Source organism: Stegostoma tigrinum, chromosome 42 (assembly GCF_030684315.1).
Source record: "Stegostoma tigrinum isolate sSteTig4 chromosome 42, sSteTig4.hap1, whole genome shotgun sequence".
In the NCBI taxonomy this organism is placed as follows: Eukaryota; Metazoa; Chordata; class Chondrichthyes; order Orectolobiformes; family Stegostomatidae; genus Stegostoma; species Stegostoma tigrinum.
In genome coordinates, this window is record NC_081395.1 from 2,866,342 (window position 1) to 2,889,554 (window position 23,213).

The 23,213-nt window shown below is 46.3% G+C and overlaps 1 protein-coding gene across 1 annotated transcript in view; it reads right to left on the minus strand.

Moving 5' to 3' along the window:
* LOC125449300 (transcriptional-regulating factor 1-like) overlaps positions 1–13,235 on the minus strand; it is a 53,231-nt gene extending 39,996 nt beyond the window's left edge. The window contains exons 1-2 of the mRNA XM_048524988.2: positions 13,157–13,235; positions 3,443–4,535 (exon numbers count right to left, since the gene is read on the minus strand). Coding sequence (XP_048380945.2) covers positions 3,443–4,463 — 1,021 coding nt within the window. The 5' untranslated portion in view covers positions 4,464–4,535; positions 13,157–13,235. The remainder of the gene's footprint in view (positions 1–3,442; positions 4,536–13,156) is intronic.
* Positions 13,236–23,213: the final 9,978 nt, after the last annotated feature.

The following is a 23,213-nucleotide window of genomic DNA, read 5'->3' on the forward strand; positions in this document are numbered from 1 at the left end:
ATCCTCATAACTAAGGCCTGTCATTCCAAATTCAGTCTAGTCAATCGCTTCAGCACTGTCTCCAATGCATTTACATCATTTCTACAATGTGATGCTCAGGACTGTACACAGTATTTGAGCTGACGTCTAACAAGTGTCTTATGCAAATTCAACATTACCTCCTTGCGCCTCTTGTATTCTGTGCCCCTATTAATAAAGCTAGGAACACTGTGTGCTTTATTAACTGCTCTCCACCTGTTCTGCCACCTTCAATGATCTGTGCACATATACACCCAGATCATTCTGCTCCTGCTTTAGAATTGCACTTCCTACTTTACCATCTTCCAGTGTTGTTCCTAGCAAAGTGTATTAAACCTTATTTGCTGCCTACCCACCTACTCAACCAACTTGTCAATGCCCTTCTGGAATTTCTAACTGTCCTCCTCACAATTTACAATTCTTCCAAGTGTAATTTCATCTGCAAGCCTTTGAATTGTACCATGAACGCAAAGATCCAAATCATTCATATATATTTGGGATATCCCGCATCCTTCACAGTAACACTGATATATCCCACATCTTTCATGAGAACATACTGCTATATCCCATATCCCACACTGTTAACACTCTGATATACCTCACATCCTTCATTGTAACACCCATATATCCCACTCCCTCACTGTTAACCCTCTGATATATCCCACACCCTTCACAGGAACACTGATACATCCCACGTCCCTCACTGTATCACTGATATTTCCCACATTCATCACTGTAACACTCATATAGCCCAATCCTTCAATGTATCATTGATATACACCACGTCCTTCACAGTAACACTGATACACCCCAATCCTTCACAGTAACACTGATATATCCCACATCCTTCACTGTAAGCACTGATATATCCCACATCCTTCCTGGAACGCTGATACATCCCACATCCTGCGCTGTAACATTGACATATCCCACATCCTTCACTGTAACACTGATACGCCCCACATCCTTCAGTCTAACACTGATATATCCCACATCCCTCACAGTTAACCCTGTGATATATCCCAGAGCCCTCACTGTTAAACCACTCATACATCCCATATCCTTCACTGTAATACTGACGCATCCAACATCCATCACTGTAACACTGATATATCCCACATCAAGCACTATAACACTGTTACATCCCACCTGGCTCACTGTAACACTGATATATTCCATGTCGATCATTGGAACACTGTTATATCCCACGTTCCTCACTATAACACTGATATATCCCACATCCTTCACTGTAACACTAATATACCCCGCCTCCTTCACAATAACACTGATATATCCCACATCCTTTGCTGTAACACTAATATATTCAACATCCTTCACTGTAACACTGACATTTCCCACATCCTTCACTGTAACATTGTTATATACCACATCCCTTACAGTAATACTGACATGTCCCACATCCTAGCGAGTTTTGAGAAGATTTGTAGCTCAGGTTGAGGCTCTGGATGTAAGTTTGCTCGCTGAGCTGGAAGGTTAGTTTACATACAGGATACATGAACATCAACGAGCCACAAAACGACATGACCCACTATCACTCGTATCCTTACATACAGATGAGGAAGGACACCACTTTGATTGGGACAACACATCCATCCTAGGACAAGCCAAACAGAGACACGCACGAGAATTCCTAGAAGCATGACATTCCAACCGGAACTCCATCAACAAACACATTGGCTCCAAATCAATCTACCATCCCCTGAGAAAAAGACCAGGAAATAACATCACCAAAACAGGAAATGACATCACCAACCCAAGGAAACCTAAACAGATAAATAGAAAGCGGGACATAACACCAGCGCTTCATCGGAGGCTCACTGATGATGTTACCTAGAATGGTGACGAAATGTCTGAAAACTAACCTTCCAGCTCAGCGAGCAAACTTACATTCATATACCACATCCTTCCCAGTTACACTGATATACTCACATCCTTCACAGTAGCACTGATACATCCCACATCCCTTATTTTTAACCATCTGATACATCGCACACCCGTCACAGTCACATTGATACATCCAACATCCTTCACTGTAACACTAATATATCCAACATCCTTCACTGTAACACTGATATATCCCACATCCTTCACTGCAACACTGTTGTGTACCACATTCCTTACTGTAACAGTGATTTCTCCCACATCCTTCACAGTAACACTGACATTTCCTACATCCTTCGCTGTATCACTGATATATCTCACATCCTTCACTGAAACACTGATATATCCCACATCCTTCACTGAAACACTGATATATCCCACATCCTTCGCTGTATCACTGATATATCTCACATCCTTCACTGAAACACTGATATATCCCACATCCTTCACTGAAACACTGATATATCCCACATCCTTCACTGAAACACTGATATATCCCACATCCTTCACTGTATCACTGATATATCTCACATCCTTCACTGAAACACTGATATATCCCACATCCTTCACTGAAACACTGATATATCCCACATCCTTCACTGAAACACTGATATATCCCACATCCTACACAGTAACACTGATATATCCCACAACACTCATAGTCATACAGACTGTAAATAGATACTTTGGTCCAAGTGGATCATGCTGACCAGGTTTTCCAAACTAAAGTAGTCCCATTTCCCTGCATTTGGCCCAGAACCAAACCTTTTCTTTTCATGTACCTGTCCAACTGTCTTTTAAATGTTGTAGTTGTACCTGAACCTACCACTTCCTTTGGCAGTTCTTTCCACACACGTACCACCCTCTGAATGAAAAAGTTGCCTCTAGGGTCCCTTTTAAATCATTATCCTCTCACCTTTAAACCTAAACCTCTAGTTTTGTACTCCCGAACCCTGGGCAAAAGACCTTTGCAATCCCCCTTTTCTATACACCTTATGATTTTATAAACCTCTATGAGAACACCCGTTAACTTCCTACTCTCCAGTGCAAAAAGTCGCAGCTTCTCTGTGTAACCCAAATCCCCCATTCCTGGTAATGTCCTGGTAACGCACTCACTGTAATTGTTAGCACATGTAGAATCATACAGTCTCCACTGTGTGGACGCAGGCTATTTGGCCTATTGAGTACACCGACCCACTGAAGAGCTTTCCACCCATACCTACCCCCCACACACTATCCCTGTAACCCTGCGTTTCCCCACCTAGCCCGTACATGGGACAATTTAGCACGGCCACTCCACCCTAACCTGCACATCCCTGGGCACTATGGGACAATTTAGGACAAGCAATCCACCCTATCCTGCACATCTTTGGAAAGTGGGAGGAAACCCACGCAGACACGGGGAGAATGTGCAAATTTCATACAGACAGTTGTCCGAGGCTGGAATCGAACCCGGGTCCCTGGCTCTGCAAAGCAGCAGCAAACCATGAAGTCAGATACATTCCAGGAGAAACGGAGGTACCTGGTGAGCTGTGACTGGGTTTCTGGTACATTTGGTGTGTCAGGGTCTCTCTCTGCTGCGTTTCTACCCTGTAGTGTTGTCTTTCACCGTACAGGAATTGAGAAGGTGCATTGAATGAGTGGTGGAATGGCTCGAACTTTCCTGACTGACAGTGGTGCGGGTTGATAGGGCGTTGGACAGGCTCCCTGCTGATCGGCATGTCCTGCAGCAACTGAGGATGACTTGACTGCTGGACCTGGTGGTAGGGGCCCATTTGGTGCTGGCTGTCACTCTGTTGCTTGGCCTCCCCTGAAGGCTTGTGGAGCTGATGGTGCTGCATTTGGATGGTGGGTTGCTGCAGGATATCTTGCGCCATCTGCTGGCTGACAGTGGGAAGGTGCTGCTGCTGCTGCCCTGCCATGCGCCGCAGCTGAGGGTAGCTATAGTGCAGTGACTGCGGAAGTAAGACTTTAGCCTGCTGATTTGTGGGCATGCTCGGCATGTGCTGGGACACTCTGGGCTGAGGGTAGCGTTCTGCTGGTGCTTTCTGCGAGAGCATTTGCCGCAGTGTGACACTCTGACTGTAGCTGCTTGCGCTGGAGCTGTGACCCAGAGAGTATCGGTTGGCGAAGACTTTATTGAACGAGTCCAACTTGCCATCAGCCCGCTTAGGCAACTGTTGGTCACACTGTTCGAATGGGAGGCCGTACGTATGTCCACTTACTGCCCTCACCAACCTAGGATCACTGGGCTCTTGTTTCACAGTCACTTGGGTGCTCATATCCGAGTGGTCCCAGCCAGCGTTCCCAGTCAGCTCCAATCCTTTGTGTCCACTCATTTCCAGCCTGCCAGCCTCCATGGTGTCAGGGTCAAAACAGGATGAGACAGGAGAGTTGGACTCTGGGACACTCTCCAGCCCAAGCGTATGTGAGAGGTTGTTGTCCATCCCAGGCAAAGGGCCACACTGTCCTTGGTGATGCTGAAAATAAAGCAGTCCCGCTCCCTCACTGGTTTCTGGCTGGTTCAGCTGCTGCTCACCCATGGCTTGCACCCACTCTGATTAATCCGTGTGTGCTGAGAAAGTCTGCAGGTCATCAGTCACCAGAGCTGGGAGCTGAAATAAAGCAGAGGCATTAGCCATCCATCAGTTAGGCTTAACATTCCGGGGCAATGCGGCCGTTATTCAGGGGGATGGTTTAGAGGTGTACTTCACTGCTGCAGAGGAGGGCCTGATGTTCGCGCACGCGCGCGTGTGTGTGTGTGTGTGTGTGTGTGTGTGTGTGTGTGTGTGTGTGTGTGTGTGTGTGTATATATACACGTGGTCGCATATTCTCTCTCTCATGTTCACACTCACATATCCTCTCTCTCACATGTGCAGTTACACTCACACACTTACATGCTGTCTAACATACTTTCAAAGACCCTCACATTTTCTCTCACACATACTTACATGCTCGCAGACCCTCTCTCACACTCACAAACAGTCCAAAGATGTGCAGGTTAGGTGGATTGGCCTTGCTAAATTGCCCGTGGTGTTCAGGGAGGTGTAGATTAAGTGGGTTATAGGGGGATGAGTCTGGGTGGGATGCTCTGAGGTTCGGTGTGGACTTGTTGAACCAAAGGGCTGTTTCCACACTGTAGGGATTCTATATCCTTTCTCTCACACTCAAACATCCTGTCTCTCGCACATACTTCCACTCCCACAGACCCTCTTTCTCACTCTCTCACACTGTCTCACACACACACTCTCCATCTCACACTGTCATATTCTCTCTCTTTTCTACATTTGGTCTCTCACATGCTTCTTTTGCATGGTACACATGTGCGTGCGCACATTCACTCTCTCTCTCTCACACACACAAACAAACTCTCGGTCTCATACACTGTCTCTGTCACACACACTCACTGTCTCCTGCACGCTCTCTCTCACACACACATTCTCTTATGTACTGTCTTCCGCATGCTTTCTCTCACACACTCACGCTCTGTCTCACACTTACCCTCTCTCCCCTACACAATGTCATTCACACACACTCACATGCTATATTGTTACTGCTGTAAGCATGGTCTGAGATCCCTATTTGAGGCCTTGACTAAGAAAGTTTACTCATTGGAAGCGTCAGAACAAATGCATTGTTTAGTTTTCAAATTAGGAGTTTGGTTAAATGTTTTTGATCAAATTAACATTATCATGGATGGCGCAAGAAGTTGCTCTGACATTGAGAAAATGTTATTGGACATGGGAAAATCAGACGAAGTGCCTTGTCAAAATGCATTCCACCCACTGAGCAGATAAGTATCAACCACTCTACTTCTCAATAATTCTCATTTACAAATATTTGGATCTCAGTATACCTATGACAGCAATAATTAATCATTTGACAAAAATACTCTGCTCACTAGATGATGGACAACTGTGATATGAAGTGAACCATTTTTCTCCCACTTAATTATGTCTCAAGACAAGACTTAACAGGACAGGGACAGCATGGGGTTCGATACAGAGTAAAACTCCCTTCACATTGACCCCCATTAAACACTCCCAGGGACAGGGACAGCACGGGGTTAGATACAGAGTAAAACTCCCTTCACATTGACCCCCATTAAACACTCTCAGGGACAGGGACAGCATGGGGTTAGATACAGAGTAAAGCTCTCTCTACACTGTCTCCCCCATTAAACACTCCCAGGACAGGGACAGCACGGGGTTAGAGAAAGTTGTCTACAAAATATAAAGAACTCCAGATTCTGGAAATTTGAAACAAAAACAGTTCTGAAGTAGGTCACTGGACAAACGTTGAGTCTGCTTTTTCATTGCAAATGGTGCCAGATCTGCTGCAATTCTCCAGAAATTTCAGTTTTTCTTTCAAAGCTCTCTCGCACTGTTCAAATTAAACAAGCGATGTGCAAACAATCATTTCACACTAGAATTGAAATACCCCTCCCCACATCTGCAAGGCAGGTTATGTGTTGACCGGAGCTGCCTGCTCCAGAAATGGTACTTTGGCAGTGGCCAGCTTTTGACTTGTCACCCTGGTTTACTGCTTGTTTTCTGGGTATGAAATGTAGACTATCAAGCTGTCCTGTTATCCAAAACAGTGTTTGCTGCAAGTCCTCAGCTCTACTACTTGTGCTTCTGTGTCACGCTCAGTCTGGCAGAAAATTGCAGATTTCTGGTATGTGGACAAGTTTTCCCAGCCAGGATGTTTCAGAGCCAACATGTGGGATTGGGTGATCGGAATTTGACACGGAATGGACACTGAGGTGTGCCATGGTCTTTATTTCATTATGTAATTAGATTCCCTACAGTGTGGAAACAGGCCCTTTGGCCCAACAAGTCCACACCGCCCCTTGAAGCATCCCACCCAGGCCTATCCCCCTATAACCCACACACCCGTGAACACTACGGGCAATTTAGCATGGCCGATCCACCTAACCTGCACATCTTTGGACTGTGTGAGGAAACCGGAGCACCCGGAGGAAACCCATGCAGACACGGGGAGAATGTGCAAACTCCACACAGACAGCCACCCGAGGCAGGAATCGAACCCGGGTCCCTGGCGCTGTGAGGCTGCAGTGCTAACCACTGAGCCACCGTGCCGCCCAAATCCTGTGATGTTGCTGGTCACTATAACACTGAACCTAATAAAACAAAAGTTGGGCTGAAAGCACATCAGTAATTTGCATTTATATGGCCTCAATTCTCTTCCTTCTTTGCAAATCCACCTTATCCCTTGTTAACTCTGAAACCTCTTCAAAACCCAGAAGCCTTTGAGATCTCTGCACTCTTCTAATGTTGTACTCTCGCAAATGTCTGATTATAATCACTCCCCCAGTACTACTGTCCTTTCAGCTTCCTGGGCCCTACATGTTCAAAGTCAGTCCCCAAATCTACTCCCCTCTCTGCTCAGCTCAGAGAAGACGGTGAGGGGATCTGACAGCAGCACTCAAGTTCACAAGGAGGCCTAAGCAGAGTAAACATGGAGAAAATATTCCTAGTTGTGGAAGGATCAGGAACAAGAGGGTGCAAATTTAAAGTGGTTGGCAAAAGGAGCAGAACTCTATGAGGAAAATCTTTGTTACTCAGAGAGTGGTCAGGGTATGGGATGCACTGTCTCAGAGTGTGATGCATTCAAAGGGGAACTGGAATGCAAAAGAACAATGTATGGATTTGTGGGGAGAAGGCGGGGGAATAGCATCCAGTGAAATGCTGACTGTGGGCACAGACACAGTGGACTGAGTTGTCTCCTTCTGCACTAGACCGATTCAGTGATTCTGAAAGAGAAAAGGAACATTTCCAGGAAGATTCCTTTTTTGATTTCAGACACTGATAGTCACGCAGCTTTCGTGGGAGTTCCCTTGGCTTTGCTTCTGGTCCTTAAGTAGGCACTTGCGAAGACGCAGTCTGATTAATAATCTGAAAGAAAGACTCCCTTTCATGTAGCATCGACCACCACTTCAGCAAATTTTACAGATAATCAAGGGTTTTTGGAGTGTAACAACAGTTGGAGAGTTATAAACATGCCAACCTATTTGCCAATGCAAAGCCTACAGACATCAGCGTAGTAGGAACTGCAGATGCTGGAGAATCAGAGACAACAAGGTGTAGAGCTGGGTGAACACAGCAGGCCAAGCAGCATCAGAGAAGCAGGAAGGCTGACATTTTGGGCCTAGACCATTCTTCAGACTTCCTGCTCCTCTGATGCTTCCTTGTTATCTCAGACATCAGTGTAATTTGTTTTACTGCTGTTGGTTAAAGGATTAATTTGGTCTCAGGTAAAAGTAAAGTTGCCAAGTATCTGACCAGATCATAGGCTGCTCTGCTTAGAGAGAGAGAGATGGCTGAATGTGATGTAACCTGAGGGTCACCATGCTTCCAGCTGAAGGGAGTGATTGAGAGGGAGAGACCTGCATGGTATTTTCAGCCAGGTCAGGAATTGAACCAACACTATTGATATCACTGCACATTGAACACCAGTCAACTGAGCTAACTGACCAGCGGGGTATCCCTCCTGCACTTCTTTCAATGGGTTGTGGATGTGGCCATAGGATAGTTTAAATCCAAACTAGAGGACGGTTGGTGTCTCAGTTTGATCATTCATTCGAAACAAGACACATCCAACAGTGCAGTACTCCCTCCGTACTGACTTTCAGAGATGTGGCACTCTCTGAGCACTGGCACGCTGACAGTACCACATTCCCTTGGTACTGACACACTAACAATGCGGCACTCCCTCAGCACTGACCCTCCTACAGTGTGGCACTCCCTCAGCACTGACCCTCTAACAGTGAGGCACTCCCTCAGCACTGACCCTCCAACAGTGCGGCACTCCCTCAGCACTGGCCATCTGACAGTGAGGCACTCCCTCAGCACTGACCCTCCAACAGTGCGGCCCTCCCTCAGCACTGACCATCTGACAGTGCAGCACTCCCTCAGCACTGACCCTCTGACAGTGCAGTGCTCCCTCAGCACTGACCGTCTGACAGTGCAGCGCTCCCTCAGCACTGACCCTCCAACAGTGCAGCACTCCCTCAGCACTGACCATCCGACAGTGCCCACTCCCTCAGAACTGACCCTCCGACAGTGCAGTGCTCCCGCAGTGCTGACCCTCCAATAGTGCGATGCACCCTCAGCACTGACCCTCCAACAGTGTGGCAGTACCTCAGTACTGACCCTGCGACAGTGCCCACTCCCTCAGTGCTGTCCCTCCAAAAGCGACCACTCCCTCAGCATTGACCATCTCACAGTATGGCACTTCCTCAGCACTGACCTTCCGACATGGCCCGCTCCATCAGCACTGACCCTCCGACAGTGTGGCACTCCCTCAGCACTGACCCTTTGACAGTGCGGCACTCACTCAGCACTGACCCTCCGACAGTGTGGCGCTCCCTCAGCATGACCCTCCGACAGTGCGGCACTCACTCAGCACTGACCCTCCGACAGTGTGGCACTCCCTCAGCACTGGCCTTCCGACAGTGCAGCACTCCCTCAGCACTGACCCTCCGACAGTGTGGCGCTCCCTCAGCACTGACCCTTTGACAGTGTGGCGCACCCTCAGCATGACCCTCCGACAGTGCGGCACTCACTCAGCACTGACCCTCCGACAGTGTGGCACTCCCTCAGCACTGACCCTTTGACAGTGTAGCGCACCCTCAGCACTGACCCTCCGACAGTGCCCGCTCCCTCAGCACTGACCCTCCGACAGTGTGGCACTCCCTCAGCACTGACCCTCCGACAGTGCGGCACTCACTCAGCACTGACCCTTTGACAGTGTGGCGCTCCCTCAGCACTGACCCTCCGACAGTGCGGCACTCACTCAGCACTGACCCTTTGACAGTGTGGCGCTCCCTCAGCACTGACCCTCCGACAGTGCAGCACTCCCTCAGCACTGACCCTCCGACAGTGTGGCGCTCCCTCAGCACTGACCCTTTGACAGTGTGGCGCACCCTCAGCACTGACCCTCCGACAGTGCGGCACTCACTCAGCACTGACCCTCCGACAGTGTGGCACTCCCTCAGCACTGACCCTCCGACAGTGTGGCGCTCCCTCAGCACTGACCGTCCGACAGTGTGGCGCTCCCTCAGCACTGACCGTCCGACAGTGCGGCGCTCCCTCAGCACTGACCCTCCAACAGTGCAGCGCTCCCTCAGCACTGACCCTCCGACAGTGCGGCACTCCCTCAGCACTGACCCTCCGACATGGCCCGCTCCCTCAGCACTGACCCTCCGACAGTGCGGCGCTCCCTCAGCACTGACCCTCCGACAGTGCGGCGCTCCCTCAGCACTGACCCTCCGACAGTGCGGCGCTCCCTCAGCACTGACCCTCCGACAGTGCGGCGCTCCCTCAGCACTGACCCTCCGACAGTGCGGCGCTCCCTCAGCACTGACCCTCTGACAGTGCGGCGCTCCCTCGCCACTGACCCTCTGACAGTGTGGCGCTCCCTCAGCACTGACCCTTTGACAGTGTGGCGCTCCCTCAGCACTGACCCTTTGACAGTGTGGCGCTCCCTCAGCACTGACCCTTTGACAGTGCGGCACTCCCTCAGCACTGACCCTTTGACAGTGTGGCGCTCTCTCAGGGTTGACCATCTGACAATGGGGCAGTACCTCAGTATTGACACTGACATCATCAGACTGGATTATGCAGTTTAATGCTCTAAAATGGGGCTTCAATCCATGATTATTTCGCTCAGAGGGCAGGACAGTGACCAGTGAACCACAGCTGGTTCTGATCTGGCAGAATCAGTAAAATGCCAAAACCATCAACCGCCTTACTTTGGATATTCCGGATTGAGGCTGAATACCTCAGGAAGGGAGTCCCTTACCTTCCTGTGAATTTGTACTTCCATCTTTCCCAGTTTGCCTATTTCCTACTGTAAAGAAATGAAGCACACGAGTTCCAAGATTAGAAAATGGCCCGTTCTTTGCAGATCATCTTCAGCTATCCTGGTAATCACATGAGAAGCTGGTGATCATAAGAACATAAGAATTAAGAGATGGAGTTGGCAGGTCAGCCCCTCGAGCCTGGTCCACCATTTAGTTTTATCAAGACCGATTTCATCCTGGCATTGAATCCAGTTTGCTGCCCTCTGTCCATAGCTTTCATCCCATTACTAATGAAAAGTCTGTCAATCTCCTCACTAAATTTACTCCATGTCCTCGCCTCTACCGCTCACCATGTACTAATTCCACAGATTCTCCACTTTTCAGAGGAGTAATTTCTCCTCATTTCAGTTTTAAATCTGCTACCCCTTATCCTAAAACCACGAAGTCTTGTTCTAGATTGCCCCACACTGTGGGAAACATCCACTTTATGTCTATTTAGTCCATCTCCTCCAGCATCTTATACAACTCAATTAGATCTCCTCTCAGTACAGAGACTATTGGCCTGAAATGCTGAATCTCCCTTCATAAGAAAAATGCCTCATCTCTAGAATCAATCCGGTGAAGCTAACCACAGCGATGAGCTTTTTACAATCAGTCTCCAACAGGACCATGAGGATTCATGGCCTCATGGTAACCTTGCTGCCTTTGGACCAGAAAGCCTGCATTCAACTTCCACCTGCTCCAGAGGTGATTCTGAACATCTCTCAACAACAAACCCAAAAAACCGCTGATCTTGGAGGAACTTTGGACAAGCTGTTCCTCTTGTGCTGTACTTCATGCACTGGGTAGCCTCCTTACCTTTACGATTGATTCTCATTCCTCACCCATCTACCTCCTTCCTACTATCCCCACAGTTGAAAATGTGTGTGACGACACACCATACAAAGCACATCTGATGTCTCCAGTTGCTGCCGTATTGGTCTGAGACTATTGTTTCCTGAAAAAAGGTCTTCCACTTTGCGTTTGAATGAACCAGCATTAATTGCTGTCATTGTCTCCCTCAGGAGTGTGAAGTGTGCACAACAATACTGTTGAAAGTTCATTTTCAACCTTCAACACACTGTTTTGCACACTACTGTTTCTACCCCTCTGGGTCATAGTACATAGCATTGATAGTAATAGCAACAGGCCATTTGCTTCAACAGGTTCCTGCCGCTCCTCTTCCCATCCCTCTCTTCTTTGCTCCTCATCAACCTGTATTTCTATTCCTCTCGCAGTCATGTGTTCACACAGCTTTTCCCTGAACATGTTGACATGATTCCCCCTGACCTTTTCCATTCTGCCCACTCTCTAAAGATGTTTCTCCTGAATTCCCCCTTGGATTTATTAGCAACTGACTGATATTGACAGCATCATAATTCTGGTCTCGCCCCTGTGACAGGAACATTGTCTTTACCGCGACTCTTTCATAATGTTAAAGAGCCATGTTGGGTCATCCTTCAGCTTTCTGTTTTCTGTTGGAAAGTACTGCAACCTGTTCAGTCATTGCTGATAGGTGGAACCTTGAAGTTTCAACCTTGTCAATCTATCCAAAACTTCCTCCAAATTCTTTAATATAACAAGGAGACTGGAACTACGCACAGTGCTCCAAGTTGGGTCTAATCCAGACTGTATATGTTGGTGTGTCCATATAGGTTTAATGCATCTTTTCAGCTTTACACATCTATAGAGTGTAGTCTCACATCTCAGAGTGAAAACATGATGGGTCCTCCTGTTTATCAGGCTTTGAGACTGAATTCCAACATCACTCAGAAAAAGCCCACTTCCCTGTGCTGAAACCATGGATGGTATACCATGTGACAGGAAAGTAACAGCAGAAAGTGCTGGAGAAACTCTGCAGGTCTGTGGCGAGAGAAATATTGTAAAGAAATATTTCAAGTCCAATGGAACAGATAGGAAAGTGAAGGCTCAATTCCATCACTGCCTGCTGGCAGAAACAGATCTGTGTCAAGGCCACCGTCATAGCTAGTGAGGAAATCAATGGGAATGAAGCTGTGGTGGCCGGTGGAGGTAAAGAAAGGGTCAGAGTTATAGCTGCTTTTAAAAGCAAAATGGGAATTGACATATCGCAGACATTGACCTTTAGCTGTCAATGATTGAATCTGTCTTCACAGCTACTTAAGAAACACTGTGGCGTGGGCTCAATAAAATGACTGCTGTAGCAGCTAACTATACTTGGGGTCATTTGCAAGAAAGAGTTCTTTGGGGTTTAAATGGGGTGTATTGCCAAAACCACCTTAATGCGTGTTGAGTTTTAAAATTGCCACCATATTTCACCACATCACATACCTTAGAGAATGGCTGAAAATTGATAACAGTTTTGTTTTTATGATTTAAGGACTAACTTACCAGAAATCGAAGTTGCTCTACACTACAGATGATAAGGTCTCCCTCCATGTCTAGGCTGTATAAAGTTGGAAATAGTTTGCACTGGATTTCTGCAGATAGGTCTGAGACTCACCCATCTCATGGTTTCGGTCTTTGTTTTATTTTTCCTCTCAGGACTTTCTTAATTTATGTCTTTTGTTCCTCTCTATTTGCTGCTTAAGTTTTCTAATCTTATTGGGTGACTAACCTCTCTTGAAGCTACACTGTGAGGCTGAATGAGACGGCAACTTCCTTCCTCCTGCGACCGCAGTACTTACGCTATCTTGAAAAGTCAGATCTGCTCGTGTCCTCGCCTTGTTTTTCTGTTGACTTCTATGGGTGCGTTTACACTTCTGTATCTCTGACTGCTTCTGGGCAGCTGTATACACTAACTCTAGTCAGGTACATCTCGGCAAGTCAGAAAGCTTCGAGACCAGCTACACTTCCAGGCTCCTGTGGCTGCTTTTGAAGTACTTTTGATGTCCAGAGGCCATTTTAGACCAATATGGATGTATTTCTTATTCATAGTATGGGCTGTCCATTCACCAACAGAGCAGTGTGCAGATACTTAACAACACCACACTGCACACTGACAGAACATTGGGTGTGTAAGAGGAGTGCAGTATTCACCGGATGTATACAAAGAGCAAGTGTGCAGTATATGTATTGGGCATATGCAGAATCTGTACTGGGTGTGTGTGGAATGTGTACTGTGTGTGTACAGAATGTGTACTGGGTGTGTGCAGAATGTGTACTAGCCGTATACGGAATGTATACTGTTGCATAGAATGTGTATGGGGCATGTACTGAGTGTGTACTGTGTATGGACAGACTGTGTCCTTTGTGTGCAGAATGTGTACTGTGTGTGCACTGACTGTGTCATGTGTGTGTAGAATGTGCACTGGATGTGTACGGAATATGTACTGGGGGTGTACAAAATATGTACTGGGTGTGTACAGATTGTGTACTGGTCCTGTGTAGAATGTGTACAGTGAATGTACAGAACGTGTACTGGGTGTGTGCAGAATGTGTACTGGGTGTGTGCAGAATGCGTATTGGGTATGTACAGAATGTGTACTGGGCGTGCAGAATGTGTACTGGGCATGTGCACAATGTGTACTGGGCATGTGCACAATGTGTACTGGGCATGTGCACAATGTGTACTGGGTGTGTACAGCATGTGTACTGGGCAGGTACTGTGTGTGAAAGTGTGGACTGTGAATGTGTGCATGTGTGTGTTGAATGTGCAGTTGGTGTGCTATGTGATTGACAGCTGTCAGTGTGTACTGCTGACGGTCAGTGTGCAGGAGTGTGAGAGATCCCTGTTTGTATCTTATTGAGTGCTGTCTATGTGTGCGTACCGCTGATGGTCAGTGTGAGCGATCCCTGCATCTATTCTGGGATGAGTGACTACAATCCATGTCAGTGATGATATTCGACATGAGCCCTCCATATTCTCTTCAACGAGCTTATTAACAAATCCTTTTAAAATAAACGGTCCTTGAAATACTCAGCAATTCAGGCAGCCTCTTTAGAGAGAAGCAGAATTAATGTTTCACTTTGAGATAATGTTTGCATCAGAATCAGTCTGATAATAGATCTGCCTAAGCTGAAGTGTAACTTCTGATTATGCCCACACAGGCTGCCTACCAGCTGAGTATTTCCAGCATTTTCCATCCTCCATTCATTTCAGATTTCTGGGATCCACAGCATTTGACTTTAGCACAGCATTTTCTCTTGAATGCCATGTTGGGTTTATATATGACTAACATATGTTACTATCCCTCAGTTCTGGTCTACCCACCGGGCAAGTGGAAACATGATTACATTTACTCCATCAAACCTTTTCATCATTTTAAAGACTCAATCAGATCATACTTCAATCTTCTCTTTTCTTAAGAGAAGAAGCTCAGCCTTTCCTGATCATTAGAACCTCTGACACTGATTTTGTAAGTGGAAGGACATTGATTGCATTAGTCAAAGTTCTGTTGTGATTTCAACAACAATGCAATTTTTTGATCCTGTTCTACAGATCTATAAATTAGTCCTCTTAAGTGTATTTATTCAAAAACAGAGGGAAGCTGCCAACTATAGGCCAATTAACTCTTGTCATAGGAAAGACAGTACAGAGAGTTGTGAACGCAGCCCAATCCATCACACAAACCAACCTTCCTTCCACTGTCTCCGTCTATACTTCCCGCAGCCTTGGGAAAGCAGTCAACATAGTCAACGACCCCTCCCACCCCGGTTAAACGCTCTTCCCCCTCTTCCGTCAGGCAGAAGATACAAAAGTTTGAAAACACATACCAACAGATTCAGGAACAGCTTCTTCCCTGCTGTTAGCAAATTTATGAACAGACCTCTCATGTTAGAGTTGATCTTTCACTGCACCTTCTCTCTAGCTGTAACACCATATTCCGTATTCTACTTTATTACCATGATGTACCTGTGTAAGGTCTGATTTGTCTGGATAGCACACAAACTTGTCCTTTTCACTGTATCTCAGTACATGTGACAATAATAAATCAAATCAAATGTTAGAAGTCGGTATGAATACCATTATAGCAGGACACTTAGAAACCTTCAAGATAATTGGGCAGAGTCCATGTGGTTTAGTGAAAGGGAAATCATCATAAAGCAATTCATTGGAATTCTTTAAGGGAACAACATGTGCTGTGGATGTATTGCACTCTAGAAGGCATTTAACAAGGTGCCACATTAAAGAAGACTATGGTGAATAAAAGTTCATGATTTTGAGGGTAATTTATGACAGAGTAGAAGAGTCACCAGCTCACAAAAGAACAAAGGGAGTAGGTGCAAATGGTTCCTTTTACTAGTTCACAAAATGTAACAAGTGGTATAGCACAGGGCTCAGTGATGGGGCCACAGTGTTAGGAGAAAGCAACAACTGCAGATGCTGGAGTCAGAGTCGATACAGTTTGGAGCTGGAGGAACACAGCCGGCCAGGCAGCATTAGAGGAGCAGGAAACTCAATGTTTGGGTTTAGCACCTTCATCAGGATTGGAAAGGGAAAAGGGAACTCGGAAATAAACAGAGGAAGGTGGGTGGGACGGTGATAGGTGGATGTAGGTAGATGGTGGCGGGGAATGGTGAGTGGGATGGGTGGGGATGGATGGGTGGGAGAGAAGATGGACAGGTTGTGTCAGGTCAAGGAGACAAGAGGAAGGGTTGGATATGGGATGAGGTTGGGGGTGAGGACATTTTAAATCTGGTGAATTCTATGTTTAGGCCATGAGGCTGTAAGCTCCTGAAACAGAATATGAGGTATTGCTGCCCCTGTTTGTGTCATTGTGGTGCTGGAGGAGTGTCATCCAGGGAGTGGGAATGGGAGGGGGGGGGCGTTAAAATGGTTGGTGACTGGAAGGTGTTGATTATAGCATTGGTGCGCAGGTGCTTGGCACATTGGTCCCGAGTCTGCGCCTGGTCTCACAGATGTAGAGGAGGCCACATCAGGAGCAGCGGATATGGTAAACCAGGCTGGAGTACATACAGGTGAGCCCCTGTCGATGTGTATAGCTTGTTTGGTGCTTTGGCTGGAGTTGACAGGAGAGGCGTAGGGGCAGTTTTTTTACCATTTACATAAAGCACTTGGATGGTTCTGTCCGAGGATCCTTGGTGATTGGTTGGAGTGCATCTTACACATTGCTGCCACAAGCAGGTTGTTTAGTAAATGCCACTGGTAGCCCTGTCGATGACCTTTACAGACGGTTGGGAGTAGAGTGATAGGGTGGAAATTGGCTGGTTGGATTTATTCTGCTTCCTGTGTTCAGGACCGTCTGGCCATTTTCCACTTTGTCAGCTTGACGTCAGTGTTGTACCTGTGGCCAGCACATGACTGGAAGTATTGTTGAAATATTGTCCAAGCTCACAACCTTTGCAAGATCCTATGCCTTCAGCTGTTCCTTGACATCATTTGCAGCAAATCAAATTGACTGTAAACTGGAATTTCTGATGCTCTGGAAATCTGGAGGAAGCGATTTCTGGCTGAAAATAGTTGCAAATGTTTCACTTGAGGCTTTTGCAGCACAATGATGTCCTGAGCTCCCCCATCATTATGAACGGGGATATTGGAAATCTTTTCTGAGACATTTAATTGTCTATCACCATTCATGACTGGATACAGCAGGACTGCAGAGTTTAGATCTGATCTATTTGTTATAGGGTCACTGAAATCTGTCTGTTTCTCACACCGCTTGACACACAGGTAGTCCTGTGACCTGTGTGAGCTGAAGGACAGGGGCAGAAGATTCATGTGAACAGTGCCTCTGGCAAATTCTGCTCCACATCATGATCTTAAACTATGTTGCTGTTCCTTCACAGACACTGGGTTAAAACAAGTGAAGCCCTCCCTAACAGCAGGGTGGCTCTACCTACAGCATACACCACCACCTTCTCCAGAGCAGTTAGGGATGGATGATAAATGCTAGCCTTGTCAGTGATGCCTACATCCTGTGAATGGATTAAAGCAAAAAAATGATCTGACAAATGAAGTAAAATGTGGCAAAATGTGACATTTTGATGGGAAGAACAAAAAAGAAAGGCGAGAGATTTCAGAGCTCTGAGATGCAGAGGGACAAGTGTCTTAATACAAGGTTATTTTGCAACTGCAGCAAATAATTAGGAAATCTGAAGGAATGGTGTCATCTATCGTGAGAGGGGGCATTGTATAGTAATTGGCCTCCTTAAGTTGTAAATACAGTGGAAGCAGTTTAGAGAAGATTTACTGGCGTGAAATCTGGGAGTGCATTGTCTTATGTGGAAAGGCTGGACAGGCTTGGCTTGGATCTGATGGAGATGAGAAAATGAATAGGTGACTTAATTGAAACATACAAGATTCTGAGGGGATTGTGACGGAAAGGAGTTGGGAAATTTGGAACTGCCTTATTTGAGAAGCTGAGTGGTAAAGGACATTGGACCATGGGGTAGATGGAGATCGATGTGTGTTAGCCATGATAAAATGAATGGCACAACAGTGTCATGAAATGGTCTAGAACAATTCTAAGAGGCCTGAAGGCTCTTGCCTTAATGGCCAGTATCCATGTCAGCTAAGGACAGTGGACTTTGAACTCTTACTAAATAGTTCCCAATACAAGCAAGTCTTTGCATATTTTTTAATGGAATGTCACTGGCATTTATTGCCCATTCCTAATTGTCCTAAAACTCAGTGGCTTCCATGGTGATGTGAAAGAGCAGTTCGGAGTCAACAGCATTGTTGTGAGTTTGGAGCCCTTTCCCAGAGTTAAAATACCAGACAGGAAAACACAACAGTGCTTCATCGGAGGCTGCACTGATGATGTTACCCAGCAGGATAATGAAACATCAGCGAACTAATGAACCAGCTCGGTGAGCCAACCAACCTCAGCATTCACAACCTGAACTACAAATTTACTCAAGAATTTTAGTCCCGTCTTGGCCAAGCTGGGCAGAGACAGCAGAATTCTTGTTCGAGAAAGAATCTTATCCCAGAATGTCAGGATTGGAGAGTGGAGAGGGAATCTTATCCCAGGATGTCAGGATGGGAGAGTGGAGAGGGAATCTTATCCCAGAGTGTCAGGATGGGAGAGTGGAGAGGGAATCTTATCCCAGAGTGTCAGGATGGGAGAATGGAGAGGGAATCTTATCCCAGAGTGTCAGGATGGGAGAGTGGAGAGGGAATCTTATCCCAGAGTGTCAGGATGGGAGAGTGGAGAGGGAATCTTATCCCAGAATGTCAGGATGGGAAGAGTGGAGAGGGAATCTTATCTCAGACTAACAGAATAGGTTATTGACTGGCTATGGGATTGGATCATTCATAAATATTCATTGAGCTAAATATAATGTCTGAGTAGGACCAGCACTGTCTGAAGAGAAGCTTCCTGACTTCCCACCCATTTGCTTTATTGGCCTCCGGATATCTGCTCATGACCTGTCACTCACAAATGGCAGTGCACTGTGTAAGGGGTGAGATGACATTGATAAAAATAGAGACACAGAGCATGGGGCTTGTGTAACACAGAATAAAACTGCCGTGGTCACAGTTCCTGATGAAAACCCTTGTTACATGTATCAGAAACCACTAGAAAGCAACAGGGGGAGGGGACAGGAAACTGCACTCAGTGAAGCCCACTCAAGGCAATTGCTGATAAGATCTCACTGTAATTCTGACATCTGCGTTTTGGTTTCTGTTAACCCATTTATGGGCTGCTGAAGAATAGATGCACCAATTTATAAAGCATTTTCCCTCATAAGTGTGAGGTTGAGCCATTACCCATCCATACATCCAAAGATAACATGGAACACTTCCAGAACAGGGACAGCAGCGGGTAGATGCCGAGTAAAGCTGCCTCTACATTGTTCCCATCAAACCCTCCCAGCACACGGACAGTATGTGGTTAGATTCGGTGTAAAACTTTTGCTATACCATCTCCATCAAACACTCCTAGGACAGGGACAGCACAGAGTTAGATATGGAGAAAAGTTGGAACTGGTTAATAGACCTAGGGTCAGGTACTAGAGATAGATTAAGTTGAAAGGTCTTGTGAAGTGCTGGAGGGTTAGAGTCAGTCTGAGGGCTTTTTTCTGAGATGGATAACAGAAAGTGAGATAGTGGAGAGTGAGAGTGGACATGAGAGATATCGGAGAATGAGATTGTGGAGGGTGAGAGATATCAGAAAATGAGGTAGTGGAGGGTGTGGCCGTGGTGGGTGAGGTAGTGGAGGGTGTGGCAGTGGCAGGTGAGGTAGTGGAGGGTGAGAGATGTGGGAGTGTGAGTTTGTGGGGGGTGAGAGATAACAAAGGCTGAGGTAGTGGATGCTGAGATCATGAAGGATGAGGCAATGGAGGGTGTGGCCATGGAGGTGAGGTAGTGGAGAGTGAGAAATATTGGAGAGTAAGATTGTGGAGTGTGAGAGATATCAGAAAGTGAGGTATTGGAGGATGAGGTAGTGGGAGGTGAGGTGGTGGACGGTGAGTTCCTGTAAGAGTTTGATTGAAGGTATGTTACTGGAGAATGAAGTCACAGGGAATAAGATATTTTGGAGAGTGTGGTGGTGGCGGGTGAGGTCCCATAGGGATTTGGATGACGGTGAGTTATTGGAGGGTGAGATATATTGGAGAGTGAGTTATTGGAGAGTGAGGTCCCAGACGGGTTTGGATGAGGGTGAGATGTATTGCAGAGTGAGGTAATGGAGGGTGAGGTTCCAGAGGGGTTTGGATGAAGGTGATATATTGGAGAGTGAGGTAATGGAGGGTGAGGTTCCAGAGGGGTTTGGATGAAGGTGATATATTGGAGGGTGAGATATATTGGAGAGTGTGGTGGTGGAGGGTGAGGTCTCACAGGGATTTGGATGAGGGTGTGATATTGGAGGGTGAGGTAATGGAGGATGAGGCCCCATGTGAGCTTGGTTGAGGGTGAGATATTGGAGAGTAAAGTCATGGCGAGTGAGGTCCTTCAGGAGTTTGGATGAGGGCCTGGCTGCCCTCCCAGAAGCCCAACCTGAGGCAGCAGGCTGTGAGTGACTTGAGGCAGGGGAGAGCTGGGAGCCAGATTTGGGATTATTGACAGAGTCAGGAAATTCTCGAGCTCCCCAATCTCAGGGCTGTTTGTCTGTGTGGGACAAGTGCAGATTATTGAAATGTGAAAACAAAGTGTTGTGTTTCAGTATGACATGAGTTCCATTCTGACTGGCAGGCCGTTGTTCAGCTCTGACTAACCTTGAGGCAAAGATAATGTCAGTAAATTCCACCTCTACAATGACACAGACTCTCAAAGCCCAAACTGAAGAATGACCCACATTGTATTTCAAGGAACTTTTAAACAATCAAACCTCTTGCATTGGTTTGTTTGTCTCTACATTCCCCAGTATGTCTGTTTAAGTGTGTTTTCTTATTCTACATGTCTCCATTTCCCACTCATTCTTTCTTAGGTCTGTCTTACAATGAATATCATTCTATATTCTGTACTAATCACTCACGGCTAATTTTTCTATTGTTGAATAACTCTTGTCGTTATTTTTGAATGCACTGTTCTCTGTATATCTATCTCTCTCTTTCAATCCTTGCTTCCCAACCTACAGTCAGCCTGCAGCTCTCCCTTCTCACTTGAGCCAGGTCACAGGTCATAAGAACGTAAGAAATAGGAGCAAGAGTAGGCCATCTGGCTCATTGAGCTTGCTGCACCGTTCAATAAGATAATACCTGGTCTTTTCATGGACTCAGCTCCACTTACTCCCTGCTACCATAACCTTAATACCTTTACTGTTCAAAAACCTATCTATCATTGCCTTAAAAACATTCAACAAGAAAGCCTTAACCTGCTTCCCTGGGCAGGAATTCCACAGATTCAGAACCCTTTGAATGAAGATGTTCCTCCTCAACTCAGTCTGAAATCTGTTCCCCCTTATTTTGAGGCCATGCCACCTCGTTCTAGTTTCAACCAACAATGGGAACAACCCCACCTCCTTCTGTCTTGGTCTCAGGTACAGCCCTGTTACAAATGTTTCAATCAGTTGAAGCGCCAAACCTCAGCCACCACTCGAGATTCCAGCACGCTGCTGTGTTGGAGGAGCCAGCTTTAACCTGTAACACTGTCCAGTCGCTCTGGCGGTGTAAAACATCCCACGACACGACTGGAAGGAGAGCAGGGAACATTCTTCCTGGTGTTCTGGGGCCAGTATTAACCCTGCTGTTATCGTCACTGAAATAGCTTGTTACTCGATGTGGTTTGTGGGAGCTTGCTATGCACAAGTTGGTTGACATGTTTTTTGCATCACGCAACTTAGTACACTTCAAAACAAGTCTTTAACTGGTCGTAAACCGCTTTGGGGCATCCTGTGGTGGCGACAGGCGCCATAGAAATACACATCTCTCCTTCGTGGACTGAGAATGCTGTTATGTTATGAGAGTATGATTTGTTGGGACCAGTTCCAGACTGTGCTGTACAGTCTACGAAGTGAGATTTACCTGAGGTATGCAGTGGATGGACTAGTTAACGGGTATCAGACCACTTTGGAGTAGACAAGCAATTTAATCTGGAGAATAAAAACATGCACAAAACTAGTAATAGGAGTTTTTCTTTCCCTTCTGTGATACCGTGGTAGGTTCATGTGGAGAAGCAGGAATTGTACTCCTGAGAGCAGGGAGGTTAAGGCAGAAGTTTACTTGTGGTGTTTGAAGTCAGGAAGGATTTCACTTGGGTAGTTGAGGGGAAATTATCTTCTGTGCTAGGAGAATTGGTAACTGTGGAAAGGGATGCTTATTGAAGGGAATAGGTAAAAGAAGCAGAGGGGAGATAAATATGGATTATTTTTAAATTTATTTGATCATGGCAGGATTTGAACTCTCCTCTCTTGACGTTTAGTCTAAGTCTGTGCTTTACTAGTCTGCTAATATAGATTCTACACACCAGTTGAAAGGGAGGTTGGAGCAGATTCAACAGTTACTCTTTAAAGGACATTGAAGAAGTAAAGGAGGAAGCTGCAAGACAACCAGAAGGGGAATGCCACCTCTTAAAACCACCCCCCTGGATGTCTGTGTTTGTAGCTCGGGGTGACATCTACAGTGAAGTATGAGAGCTATCTTGTTCCTGTACATCATAGTCTGGAACTAGTCCCCACCATGTTATACTCTCAGAGCGTACCATCACTTTTCAGTGTATGATGAGTACCCAGTACATCTTCCAATTCCTTCCTCCCTTCCCTCCACCTTGGTATCTGTGGTACTTATATTGGAAGCAGTTCAGAGAAAGTTCACTCAGTGAGTCCTCGGCTAAGCAGTTTGATTTCTGAGGAAAGGCTGGGCTTTTTTCATTTGAGTTTAGGAGAATGAAAGAACATTACATTGAAGCGTAAGTTCCTAGAAGGACTTTAATGAGCTGGCTTTTGAGAAGATGGTTTCTCTCTTGGGGGAATCTAAAACCCACTTCAGGATAGTGGCCTCACGTTTAAGATGGAGTTGGAGAGGAATTTAATCTCTCAGATTGTTATAAGTGTCACCACAGAGAGCAGTGAATTGCATTCAAGATGGAGTTAGAGGGATTTTT